Genomic DNA, 13,780 nt, shown 5'->3' on the forward strand with positions numbered 1-13,780 from the left:
CCTGACTTAAACCCCATTGAGCATCTCTGGAGAGACCTGAAAATGGCTGTCCACCAACGTTGACCATCCAACCTGACAGAACTGGAGGGGATCTGCAAGGAGGAATGGCAGAGGATCCCCAAATGCAGGTGTGAAAAACTTGTTGCATCATTCCCAAAAAGACTCATGGCTGTATTAGCTCAAAAGGGTGCTTCTACTAAATACTGAGCAAAGGGTCTGAATACTTATGACCATGTGATATTTCAGTTTTTCTTTTTTAATAAATCTGCAAAAATGTCAAACATTCTGTGTTTTTCTGTCAATATGGGGTGCTGTGTGTACATTAATGAGGAAAAAAATGAACTTAAATGATTTTAGCATATGGCTGCAATATAACAAAGAGTGAAAAATTTAAGGGGGTCTGAATACTTTCCGTACCCACTGTACGTAATAGCTTTGCAGCTGATGATTTTTAGTTTACGGGTGGTAATGTAGGGATAACAAATGGTGATTTACTGTTCATAGACTGGGATTTAAAAATAAATTGAAGGTTTTACAATCAACAGTTTAGGCTTAACAGCTGGTTATTAAGGCCGCCAACTGGCCGTGACTAAGGGAAACCAAACAGCGCACTGTGCGGTGAGTGTACCTGTGAACTCCAGAGCACACACTCCTTTGCTGTGGTGTCCCTTCAGGAGCGACAGACACTTCAGAGTCTGGATGTCCCAGATGTGGATGGCAGGGTCTCTGCACACCTGAACGCACACACAGCCAATCAGAAACACTCTTGCTCTGTCTGATTTGTGATATTGGGCTATACGAACTAGAATTAGAGCGGTCGTATGCCTCCGCCTACCAGTCAAATTCACAGAAATGGGACAGATGTGAGGATACAGTGACCTTGACTTTTAAATTTTGACCACCAAAATCTAATCAGCCATCCTTGAATCCAAGTGGATGTTTGTACCAAACCTGAAGACATTCCCTCAAGGTGTTCCTGACATATCACGCTCACAAGAACAGGACAGACGGACGGACTTTCGTCAGCACTAAGGCATAATAAAAACTGACTTGACTAGGATCAGAAAATGTCTGTTGGCCGGGTGTACCTGAGCGGAGGCCACATAGTCTTTGAGTGGGTGGATGGCAAGGCTAAGGATGTCGTCGTCATGGCCGAGGTAAAACCTCTGACTGTGCTGCAGCCGGTTGTATACAATGGCGATGGCAGCCACGTGGTACACCACCTCCCCCGCCTGACTGTAGAATAGGTTGTTACGACAGTCAAATCCCCGATACCTGCAGGAAAGAGGCCACAATCAAGATCATGGCAGGTCAGCATACAAAACACTGCGGAGAACCAGAGAGGACTTTTAAAACACTGACTTAAAAAACTTGTATCTAACATTTCACATTATGCACAACTATTATTTGGTCTTCATGACATCCAGATGAATGTTTTAAAAGTAAGACAAAGACATTTAAAACAGTAGTCAACTTTTAATATTAATGCTGCTGTTCTTTTGGCTGCTCCTCGCTGAGTGGGGGTCACCACAGAGGAGCACTGTGGTCCGTTTGGAACAGTTTTTATGCCGATGTCCAACTCAGCATCTTTGGACTGTGGGAGGAAGCCAGAGTACCCAGAGGACACAACTCCACACAGAGAGACACAAACCATCACAACTCCTCTGTATCATACGACCTGTTACATTAGTCATCACTACCATAAAGATGTTTTGCTTTTGTGATCTAAAGTATTGTACTCATCATATTTAGCATTTTTAGATATTACATGTCAATATTAACTATAATAAATACCATTTTTCATAAATGTTAACACAAAAACAGATGATTTGTGTTGATTTCAGCACTAAAGTTTGTTGATATGATGTTTCTGTTTTCACTCTGTGTTGTTTTATTAGTAGATTTATACCCATGGACAAACTGCAGACAAAGCCCCTCCTCCGGAGCTTTCTGGCGCTTCAGACAACCAATCAGCTTCTTCCTCAGCTGAGGCAGCTCCTCCTTATATACCTGCAAAGAAAGGTGAGTCACACAGGTTTAATGTCGATTATTTACAGAGTGCGACTGGTTTATTTTCCGGTCACCTGTCGTTCGTAGCTGGTCTGAGCTTCCTGTTCAATGTCCGAGTCAAGCTCCAGGACGTCCGACACGTCCGAGTCAGACTCTCCACTGTTTGAGTCAGCGTAACCCTCTGAAGACACCAACCAGCAAAAAACAGTTAACATTTTAGTGAGGGTTATATGAATACCTAGGGATAGCAAATGGTGATTTCAAAGACTGCATATGTGCAGACGGTTCCTTTTGGGATAACAAATGGCAACACTTCAGAGATGTTTAAGACCATACAGAGTTGACCGAGGAATTGCAGTGACAGACTAATAATACTGTATCTTTCCAGTGAATTCAACGAGAAAGGGTGTCCAAACCTTTAACTGGTCCTATACTGTCCGTTACAGGTCATATAGGTCGATGATTTGTAATTTATAAAGAGCAGTTCAGGCTCAAAACTGTGATGTCACAAATGATAAATGTTGATTTTCACATTTTAAATTGAGGGTAACAACTTATGTGGTGACAGATGCTCATTTAATATTCTATGACTATTTGGGGATAACAAATTGTAATTTAAAGACTACAAATGAGCTACAGAGTGAACATATTAGCATGCAGGCAGTTAATAGAGATTTTACACATGGAATAACTAGAAAGTAATGACAACACCTGGTGATTTAGTCTTTACAGATGTGATTATGATCAACATCTTACGAGCAGTTACAGGGAAAACAAGTGCTGGATCCAACATCAAGATACTGAGCAGTTACATGTTCATGTACATATAATAAATGGTTTGGTTTATTCCAAATTAGAATAACACGTTTTGTTTACAGATGTGATTTAGATTCATACAACATTTATAGTTAACAAATTGGTGATTTAGTGAAAACAAATGGTGATTTTAAGAGAATAATTATGTTTTGACAATTATTTTGTCTTTTAACCAAAGGTTTGGGGATGACAAAGCAATGTATGGCTTACAAATGAAGATTTTATTACAACAGATGATTTACGGCTGATTTGAGGCTACATGATAATTAAGGTATGACAAATTTGTGTTTCTGGGATAAATTGTCACAACTTGCAACAAGTTATAATTGTTATGTACATGTTAATTTAAGATTTACAGAGGGGGGTTAGGGATGACAAATAGCAATATATCATTTAAAAAAAGAACATTTAAGGACAATGAATGGTACTGAAAAGTTTAAACACTGACTGAGCTGCTACAAATGCAATATAGTGCTAAATGCTAACAGGTAAATTAGGAATAACAAACACTGAATTAAACATTACAAAGTGTAAGTGTATATGTAAGATATAAATGATCATTTACAGATAGTACGTTAGGACATAAATGATGTGTTCAGAGATAGTAATTTAGGGATAACAAATTATTAGTATTTGAAAAGGGTGAAAAAAGATTAGCAGGTGATGCCAATACTTTTATGATGATATACAGATTCTGGGCCAAACTGGGCCCAAAGATGACTTTAGGGATTCACTCTGGTCTAAGGAGGGCTGGTGCTGGCCGAGGTCTGGACCTGAATCTGGCCCAGATTAAGAATGAGTTGTTCTCTTGCAAACACATTCTGAAGGGTTGATTGTGTGGTTTTACAATATGTGGGCCAGAACTGAGCTGCTACTCTGTCATGATCTAGGAGGTAAACTGTGGTGTTACCTTGGAGGAGGGGCTCCAGGACGCCGTTCATGACACCCTCGGGCAGGAACCTCCACTGGAAGACAGCATGGTCGGCGCCACCAGTGCTAATGACCCACTGCAGGTCACTGGACCAGCGAACGTTGGTCACATGAGCAGAGTGACCAATGTACTTCTTGAATTTGGCTCCTGCTTGAGGAAGAAGATGCAGAGCTTGCAGAGGAAAACCAAGGAGTTCATGAATCAAGCTGTTAGATCTGATCATTCAGGAGAATCTGTGTCCAGGAGCTAACTACAGACCGCGGTTCCTCTGGTACACACAAGTAAGGTTCCTGAGGAAACAAAAAGGTAAAACAGTTCTACGTGGATCAGACTGTCTGCCGAACTGACCTTTCTTCAGGCAGGGGAACCTGAACAGCTTGACGAGGCCGAGGTCGTCTCCGGTCACCAGCACAGCACCGCTGTAGTTGGCATCCACAGAGTTTACATTAGTGGTGCTGGAGTACTTGGGCCAGATGCCATTCACCTCTGGTCCGACAACACCCGTCCACGTCATCCAGTGGATCCCCTTCGCCTCCTCTTTAGGAACCACCTTCCCCGCTAGAGGGCACAGGTGGAGGTCAAAGGTCAGGAGGTAAGGGCTAACAGGGAAGTAAATAAGTCAAAAGTCATGTCCCATGTCAAGACAGGTTAAGGACAGAGTCCAGTCCTTAGTCTAGACAGGTAAGTTCCAAGTCACATGCCAAGCCCCACCTCTAGACAGGTAAATTCCAGGTTACATCCCAAGTACTAGTGAAAAACAAACAAACTGACTGTCAGTGCGTTGAAGCTTCAGACTATGACATCAATACCTGGCATCCTGTAGAAGAGCCGCTCTCCCGCACCATCGTTTGTCTGCAGGAAGCAGCTGTCGACTGACCAGTCCAGGTGGGTGATGAAGGAGGAAGAGCAGCTGCACTCACCCAGCTTCTTGTAACGCTGCGCCACAGCGTACACGTCTACCAGGCCATCGTTTGATCCCACCGCCAGGAAGGAGCCATCTGGAGAAAACTTAAGCTCATGGATCACTTCTTTCCTGTCCTTGATGTGCACGACCTCTGTCATGTCCCTGGAGATAAAGTGTGCCACGGTCATACTCAGTAAATGACGCTTTGAACCTGTCAGACTAGTTCTCAGTAGGTTTAGTAACGCTGAAATGTTCTCCGACCACAACCATTTTGGTCAGTTACTTATCCCAGGGTCGAACAGACCGGCATGACAGTGAGCTCCCCACAGCTCAACCTTCTCCTTCACTGTTTATAGGTTTCTGTCAGGCCAAACGAAACAATAACAGTCACTGGTCTTCACAATGAAATCTTTAATGCCATGTGTATTATAAATGTTACATATAGTTTCCTAATCATATTTACTGTATATTTAATTCTGATTTTGTGGTGTTTTATCTCACATATGCTGTTTGTCTGTAGCTCTGGGTTATTGCTCTCTGGCTCAGCAAGGACACTCTTCGAAGATATTTTATTCTTAATGAGGTTTTCCTGATTAAATATAGGTTAATTAACGACCAGGTGCAACAATGTTCGATGACACAAAAAAAGTCCCACAATATTCTCAGTTTGTAGCTGGCTCAAAAAAATAATAGCTTTTAATATTCTCAGTTTGCAGCTGGCTCAAAAAAATAATAGCTTTTATCATCCTGCTACTTTATGTAAACAACAACAAGGGGTTAGCCATCATGATACACATCTTAATGGCAATGCATCATTGGACGTTGTTTGGTTAGTTATTGTTGGTGTACAAGGTGAAATTTTGGTCGATAGTGGTCAGAGGGTCAAACTCATGGGGGATCAATGTATAAACAGAAAATATCACAGCTATCAAGTTTCATTTTGCCCCAAAGATTTAGACATAAAAGAGTCGACTGACACTGTAGTGCTCGACCCATTCACCTGACACGCAGCACAGTGAAGGATCCGTCCTTCATGCCCAGAGCGAGCTGAGACCCGTCGCTGTTGAAGGAAACACTTCGGACAGATTCCTCCATATTACAGCGAGCCAAGAGAGTGTGGTCAGGAAGACTCCACAGCCTGAGACAGACAAGATAAGCTCAGGTAACGAGCAGCCTGGCCGCAGTGTTGAGGATGCCGATGTTAGTGAGTCAGACCAACCTGACGGAGCGGTCGTCGCTCCCGGTGATGGCGACTGGTTGTTTGGGGTGCAGGGCGAGTGCCCACAGCTCGCCCTCACTGTGACCCTGCATCAGCAGAACCGGTTTGTCCCGCTCTCGGACCATCACCTCGAAGATCTCACTGTCCTGAGTCCCTGCCAGGATGCGATCAGCCTTCCAGCAAACACTGCGGATCGACAGACCTGCAACAGACAACACATCTGTCAGCGTGGAAACATCTCACAGCAGAAGATTCTTTTTTGTTTCATTGATGTGTTCAAGAGTTCAGTCTTGAAGGCACATCCATAGGTACGGTCTGTGAGCTGGTGGATTCAGGAACAGGTACCACGTTTTTCCCTGACAGTCATGGTGAGGTGCAGACCTTTGTATCCCTGCTCGGCCTCTCTCAGGTCAATCTTGGTGATGGGTTTGAAGTCGACGTCCCACAGCCTGATGCAGCCGTCCCGTCCTCCGGTGGCAAATCCTTCCTCACAGGCGTGCATGCTGAAGATCCCCGCCTGAAGAACAGGTGAAATAAAGAACATCAGCCCTGCTGCTTCTCCTCCATGTGGGCAGTAACTCCTTTCTTCTCCTTCTCTGAGTTGTGTCTGTGTGTGCTGTGGGAGAACAACGCCCTCTGCCTGGTTCCTGCTGTGAAACCTCCAAAACTGAAACTGATGAATTCTGGGCAGTTGAGTTCTGACTTTAGTTTCTGTGGAAGTGCATTGACAAAAGGAAAACAGGGAGTCTTTTTACATAATTATGACTTCCTATCTGATATTCATGAGATAATATACAGTTAAGCTGGAACTGAACCTGTCCAAGAATCATGAGGTTTTAAACTTTCCTTCAGTACCACAGTACATCCAATGACACGCAGCAAAAACTAACCATTAACAGCTAATTCTGTTCCAAACCTAAACAAATACAGGCTAAAAAGCAGAAAATCCCTCCTTAACTGTGTAACATATTGTAGCCATGGCAACATTCTACTTCCTGTTTCTTGTGCAGGTATATATTGTATTTGTTCACATGTGTGAAGGCTGTTAACATTTATTAAAATGTCTTCCAAAATACTACGACGACTCTGGAGCGAAACCTGCTGACAGTTAAACTGAAGTGAAAAGAAAAATGTCATAAATCATTATTTTATTTGACCTTATTTCTTACTAGTTCGTTCTGAGATGTTTGACCTTTTCATACTATTTTAAAACCTTGTTTTCTTTACACAGGGCTGAATGCGCTGGTGAGTTTTTGCTTTCTGCTTAAAGTAGATTAGTCTGTGTACCAACTATGTCACTAAAGAGAGCATATTGTGAGATCTCCCCATTTTGCTCACATGGCCCTGATAACAGAACACTGCACATGACTCTGCTTCTTTCGGTTGGTGTGTGTCTCTCTGCAATAGAGCAGAACTGTACTAAATCAAACATCAACTACTTTGTAGACTAATTAGTTATTGTGTATGTATGCACATATTTACTCCATGTGCAGCCTGCACGGTCCTGACCAGTGTGATTCCTCTCCACACGTAAACGTCTCCGTTCAGAGCCCCGGAGTACGTCACCTCGTCTTTGGCTGCAGAAACGCACAGGATGGTCTGCAGGTCACCCATCTTCCCAAACATCCCTCGCTTCGGAGTCAGAGCGTTTCCACACAGAGTCCAGAACTGCACACACAGAACAAAATTAAGATAAAGATTTCTATCATCATATCAGACAGTTATCATTATTGCAGCTTGATATATGTGTAAACTAACAAAACGTCAGTTACAACAATCAGACACTGGAAACCACAAAGAAATGTTGTTAAAACCAAACAGTAGCTCATAAGGTAAAAAAAGGAGACATTCAGTGAAACCATCTGTCCTGTTACACAAACATGGAGGTCTGGTTTCACCTTGATGTGTTTGACTCCGCAGCTGACCAGCCGGCTCGACTGGAGCAGATCCCAGGCCACGTCAAAGATCTGCAGAGAAAACATCATCGGTACAACACTGAACCCATCAATACTGAAACTGGCATTGTTGATGTGTGTAGTGTTTGGATGCAATTTGTTGTATTTATGTTTTAAGAAATAGTTTTATATTGTTTTATTATTTGTATTATTTTTCAGAACATCACTGGCATAAAATCTAATAAAAAATAATAAAGAACTGTAGCAGAAAATAGAAACTATTTTCTGATGGATAATCCATAGTTACATAATAGTAATCCTTTGAAATCTACAACTTTTTCATTTTCCTGTTACAGCAGCTTCTCAGCCATCTTTCTTTCCTTTTGTCTTCTTGTTAGCATGAATGACTGAAGAGCCGTACTCTGTCCGAGTGACCGGTGGCCGTGGCAATGACTCGTCCTCTCCTCCAGTCCCAAACGCACACTGTGTTCTTGGCGTCCAGACCAACCGACACCAGGCGCTACAAAAAAAAAAAAGACAAACATTAAAAAGTCAAGAAAAGATCTGTTTAGTTTCACTTTGTTCAGAGGCTCAAAATCATGTAGCTCAACATTCAAGCCACAGGGCTGGAGGATGAACTGACTGACATGTCATAATGAACTGAGTTGTTACAGAAGTATTACATATACATAGTTACATAATACAACATACACTGGAGTTCCTCCAGGCAGCATCCTGGGGCCTCTGGTGTTTTTCCAGTATCAAGAGTTTATATGTGCAGGTGTTTCATATACTGTATTTGTACCATACAGGGCTGTAACTAACAACTGTCTTCATCATTGATGAATCTGTCCATGATTTTCTCAACCAATTTCTGATCTATAAAACACCATAAAACAGTGAAAAATACCTGTCACAATATCCGACAGTAGAAGGCGACATCTTATTCAATTTACTATCATGTGAGATCAAAGGGCTTTTTGAATGGTACTTTATTTACCTTCCTTTGGACTGATTGCATTTATTTCTTCTTCTTTAGTTATTCATTTTATGGATTATGCATAGCACTATGAAATTTTTTTTCCAGCAGCTCTTGACTTAAAAGACACATTATTTACATAACACTAAATTGTATATGTCAATATAAAACTATGAACAAATAAAAAGGGATGTATGGGACCTAATCAGGTCAGCAGCATGTTAGCAGCAAAGACACTAAATTGTATAAGCAGCAAATCGTCACCTTTCAAAGGTTAAACTGGCACGTTTGCCCCAAAAAACAACTTTAAAGATTAATCAGTTGTAGTTGCTGCTTAGTTTTCTTTTAAATGACTAACCAGTTAATCACAGTGTCTCTAAAATGATTCAGTAGCCAGTATTTTAAGTAGGAAAACAAGCATTTAGACTTCTGTGACGGGGTGTGATCTCACCTGTCCATCGGAGTTGAAGGCGAGACAGGCCACTCCATGAGTGTGGATGTCCCTCAGGATGGACACGGTCTGCATGGCGTAGGTGTCCCAAATACAAATGTATGGGTCCTTCCCCACCTGACCTGTCGCCACCTGGATCTTGTCTGGATGCATTGCCAGACTGAGACAGAGGGACCAGACTCACAGCTTAAACTCCTGTCAGTGCCCCCTGACAGATTCTCCATCACACATCACTCATCTACTCTTAGGAGGTACTCTATCTACATCCTAGGTCCCTTCACTGCCTCCATTCACTTCAGTTTAGTTTTTGTTATATAGCACCAAATCATAACAAAAATCATCTCAAGGCACTTTACACAGTATTATAGAAACAAAAAACAAAACAAGAACTTGGCAATGTTTGCTTCATCTGCGTCTTGGTCCATCCAGCTGAAGACATGTGACAGGAAACGTGTTTACAAAAATGCTACGTCTTTCCCTCTGAACCCTGATCTGTTTCTAATGATGGCAGAGTATTATCATGGTGTTTAGCATATTCAAAGTGCTAAAGCATGAAGAAGTTTCACCCATTATTCGCAAAGCTTCTTCAGTTCAGAAGTGAGCAAACAGGCCCAGTTGACAACTTTAGCACTTGGATATACAGTGACCACAAACGATCTAGCTTCCTGGACCCTCAGAGTAGAAATAAAAGCTGTGGGACTGGCAAAACAAGTCCAAGACAGGAGCATATCAAGAATGAGACAAGACCAAGGCTTAAAGGCTTGAGATTGACTCCAGACCAAGAGCAGACCAGTGTAGCTAAACTGAATTTGATAGTTTGATGGTACTGGCTTGCCTGTGTGACATTATTGAATATATTTCCAAATAAGAATTCCCCAAAAAATCTAAGTGTTATAGTATAATCAACAGGAGGCCCTGATGGTCAGCCTGAATTTGACTGTAGGCCCATTACACTTTATAGGAACTAGTTAGGCTATTTAATATTTTTGTAGTAGGCTTTTACTGATGGACTCTGTAGACAGTCCCTGTAGTGTCTTGGTCCAAAGTCTGGTCTCATCTATTCTGATGACTTCAAAAGAAACCAGGAAATATTCACATGAGATGCTGAAACCAGAGATCTTTTGGCATTTTTACTTAAAAATTAACTTAAATGTAATCTATCAATTAATATTCTCAATTTCTCAGCTAACTAACTGATTAATCAGACAGCACTCAGAGCACAAACCTCTGCCAAGGCAGCTCAGATTCCCCATAATGCCACTAATAGCTGAGGTGTGAAGACACCGCTACTTAACGAGTGGTTGCTCTGCACCACCCCCCACCTTCCTGGAACTTGAATTTAGCACTACCCCCTGAGCAGTGCTAAAATTTAGCTGTTGGAGCACAGCTCCAAAGCGGGCGCACCGCAGTGGAGACAAACGCAGAACCCGTGAAGAGCGTTACTCCGCTCCACACATTTGGAAAAACCCCATAAAGGGAGCAGGAGGCCTGTTGGGAAAGAGACTCTAAGGTGGATTTCCACGCAGCCAACACAGGGAAGAACTCAGAGAAGCAAAGCAGGACGGTCTGTGCCAACCTGTGAAGTTATGCCGGGTGATGGTTAAGGGAAGCACAGGATGTACTGCTCGTTGGGTTCCGACAGTGGAAACACAGCTGTATTAGCTCAGCAACGCAGCATGCACTTTCACCACAATGGGGGCGCACATATAGTCAACAGCTTTTCCAAGAGTCACAATGGTGAAGACTGCTTAAAAAATCTGGATGATGATCCGGCCATCACCGAAATCTAATGGATCGTTCTGTGGGCTGTACCCTATCTCTCCAAACATTTTGATCAGAATCCATTATTTACTTTTTGTGTTATGCTGTCAACGAGCCAACCAGCAAACAAATCAACAAATGCTTGTAAAAACGTAACCCCTGACCTTGGCAGAGGTTATTATTCATTTCAGCTCTAGAGTTCTGGTTGATTTCTGGGTGTGTGGGGCCCGGTAACTAATTCCTGCCCAGGGCCCTTCAGGAGTGGGCCCATCCTCAAACAAAAAGCCTCTGAGCTCAAATTTTGGTTTGTTTTCTGTTTCTGGCTGATTTTGAGCCACCAGACTGAGCTGCTGCTGCTGAACTGGGTCAGAGAGAGACCTACAGGTGAGCCTGTAGCAGCACCTGTAGCTGGACACATTTTTGTTTGAAAACCATCACTGTGAGGACATTGTTTGGAGGTTTTAGGTTCAGGGTAGAATGAGGTTGAGGTTAGGCTAAGTGGCTAGGGGATGCATTATGTCAATGAGGGTCCTCACAGCTTCATCTGCTGTCTCCATGGAAATCAACTGCCCTACTCATCAACCAGCCTAAACAGTTAGATTCAAACACCTCATTAATGGGCTTTATCAGTTGGATTCGGCCCGGCTCCAACATGATTTCCAATACTGCACCACCTCCACAAGACTCCTCACCTGATGATGTCATCGCTGTGTCCCAGGTAGAACTTCTGGGTGTGTTCTTGGGTGTTGTAGACCACACCCACCCCAGCCACAAAGTACACCACTTCTTTTCCTGCGGTGTAGTACAGGTTGTTTCGACACTGGTGGCCTCTGTACCCGTGGATCCATTCCAGCCTCAACTGGCAGCGTGGCGCTGTCTTATCAGTCATGTTCGTTCAAAACTCATCATCAAACATCCACAAAGGAAATAAATCACTAATACCCTTTTGGATTGAACCAGGAAGTTTGATCAGGACTGAACAGATTTGTCTGGTCCGACACTGATGGAGCATCCGATTAAAAAAAGTCTCTCCAGTACCAACCCCAAAACAGTCACATCCGTGTCCACCCAAACCTGCTGCTGGTCCCTGTAGTCCATTGCTGTGGTCTCTTTAATGCTACACCCTCTATAATTCCAACCTGAACCCTCCGTACAAACGTGCCAGAAATGTGAGTTTCAAACTGCTCACACATTGACAAAACAAGAAGTTTAATCTTGTGTAGTTCCTGTCATTTTGTTTTTTATAAATTACATTATATATGTTATAAATGCAGCAGTTTAGCCACTAAACTTACAAAAAGGTTGTCATACCTTTACACACACACACAAATCGGTCTACCTTTGATTTGTGATAGAAAGCACGACAATGACCATGATTGTCTAATAACCTGTATCTCATCTAAAACAACCAGAGGCCTTAATACTAACAGTCATGGGCTGTGTGGAGACTGGCAGGCGTTAAAACCCCCCGATGAGAAGAAATTATTCCACTGGTGGACACAAAGGTAAAAGCTATTTCCGACCACTTTACCTGGGTTAGTGTAAACTAACGCCTTTACCTGAACAGGTGTGGAGACGTGGACAGCTGGTGCGTTTTCAGGCTACATAAGAACCGATCAGATTACAGTAAAGACTGTCTAACGTAACGTCAAACACAAATTATGACAGATTTCTTGTGGAGATGTTCCAAGTAGAATGTGTGAGGTTATGACACGGTTGCTATTTGATTACAGAATAAAGTTTGGGGAGAACATTTTACTACTAAAACTAAAACAGCAACTACAAGGACGTTTTGTACCAAGTGGCGAAATGTCAGTAAACTATTATGAAGCGTCAGTCAAACCAGAAGTAATTCCAGTAAAGGAGGCTACAGCTAACGTCTGTGCTAACTGTGGTTACAGGAACATTTATATTAACAAAAAGCAGGAACATTTCCTTAACTAATGACCCGGAACAGCACTAAAATGTAGTCTGAAGGTTAATCTGGGACATTACAGGACGGTTACTATGAAAAATAAATATATAACATGTGCTGCTGTAAGAAACGTACATCGAGCTTTGATTGGGGAACATGAAGAGACACCGGCTCGATAAAAACCCCGGGGTTCTGACCGAGGTTCCGTTCACAAAAACACGACACTCACTCCACAGACGAAGCCTCCGAATCTGAAATTACAGAAAATCCCTGGGCTGACTCCTGTTTCCAGCTAAAATCTGGAGATTACAGTGCCGATTTTCCACCGTCAGTCCGCATCCAATGCCCAGAGAAAACCAGCATCCACACCATCAGTCACCGACTGCACCTGCTCCTGTGAGCCGGCGCAGAGGCGTTTCAGCCCGGCAGGGACCCGCAGCAACCACGGGCTCGGAGACGGTCAGAAAACAGGATGAAATGATGCAAATGATGCAGGAAAGTCGGGATGCTAACAGGAATCCCAGGGATCACCGACAGCTTCAAAGCGGTCGGAAAAAAACAGCCAGTTCCCCTTATGGATTTCAAAATATAAAACTGGTATGAAACGTTTTGCAATAAAAACCAGAGAAAAGGGTTTGTAAAAGAATAATAATGTAATAAAGACACCCATTTAGTTTTCAGCTTTCCTGAGTTGACGTTAGCCCAGATCTTGGCCTATCAAACAATAAAATTTGTGGCAATCTGTTGGAACCTAACGAGCTGCCCCGTTGTATTTTGAAAACCAAGGCCCTGACTTCCCTCCTCTTTCGCGCTAAACTCCGCGAGCTTCCCGCCTCTGTCAGAACGTCATGTCAGGTGCCGCACTGCATGATAGGGTATGTAGTCACGTGGCTGCCACT

General features: G+C 42.8%; 1 protein-coding gene across 3 annotated transcripts in view; it reads right to left on the bottom strand.

Moving 5' to 3' along the window:
- Window positions 1–13,620, bottom strand: part of LOC109971793 (echinoderm microtubule-associated protein-like 6) — a 29,589-nt gene extending 15,969 nt beyond the window's left edge. The window contains exons 1-15 of one of the 3 annotated variants that reach the window (XM_020620270.1): window positions 11,659–13,619; window positions 9,206–9,365; window positions 8,197–8,295; window positions 7,779–7,847; window positions 7,363–7,548; window positions 6,262–6,397; window positions 5,881–6,082; window positions 5,662–5,799; window positions 4,567–4,823; window positions 4,106–4,315; window positions 3,737–3,904; window positions 2,085–2,191; window positions 1,910–2,010; window positions 1,089–1,275; window positions 629–734 (exon numbers count right to left, since the gene is read on the bottom strand). In XM_020620270.1, coding sequence (XP_020475926.1) covers window positions 629–734; window positions 1,089–1,275; window positions 1,910–2,010; window positions 2,085–2,191; window positions 3,737–3,904; window positions 4,106–4,315; window positions 4,567–4,823; window positions 5,662–5,799; window positions 5,881–6,082; window positions 6,262–6,397; window positions 7,363–7,548; window positions 7,779–7,847; window positions 8,197–8,295; window positions 9,206–9,365; window positions 11,659–11,855 — 2,323 coding nt within the window. In that variant the 5' untranslated portion in view covers window positions 11,856–13,619. Of the gene's footprint in view, window positions 1–628; window positions 735–1,088; window positions 1,276–1,909; window positions 2,011–2,084; window positions 2,192–3,736; window positions 3,908–4,105; window positions 4,316–4,566; window positions 4,824–5,661; window positions 5,800–5,880; window positions 6,083–6,261; window positions 6,398–7,362; window positions 7,549–7,778; window positions 7,848–8,196; window positions 8,296–9,205; window positions 9,366–11,658 lie in introns of all 3 variants that reach the window. The other 2 variants (XM_020620269.1, XM_020620271.1) reach the window with 2 other exon arrangements.
- Between the last annotated feature and the right edge of the window lie 160 nt (window positions 13,621–13,780).

Source organism: Monopterus albus, unplaced genomic scaffold (genome assembly GCF_001952655.1).
Source record: "Monopterus albus unplaced genomic scaffold, M_albus_1.0 scaffold235.1, whole genome shotgun sequence".
NCBI lineage: Eukaryota > Metazoa > Chordata > Actinopteri > Synbranchiformes > Synbranchidae > Monopterus > Monopterus albus.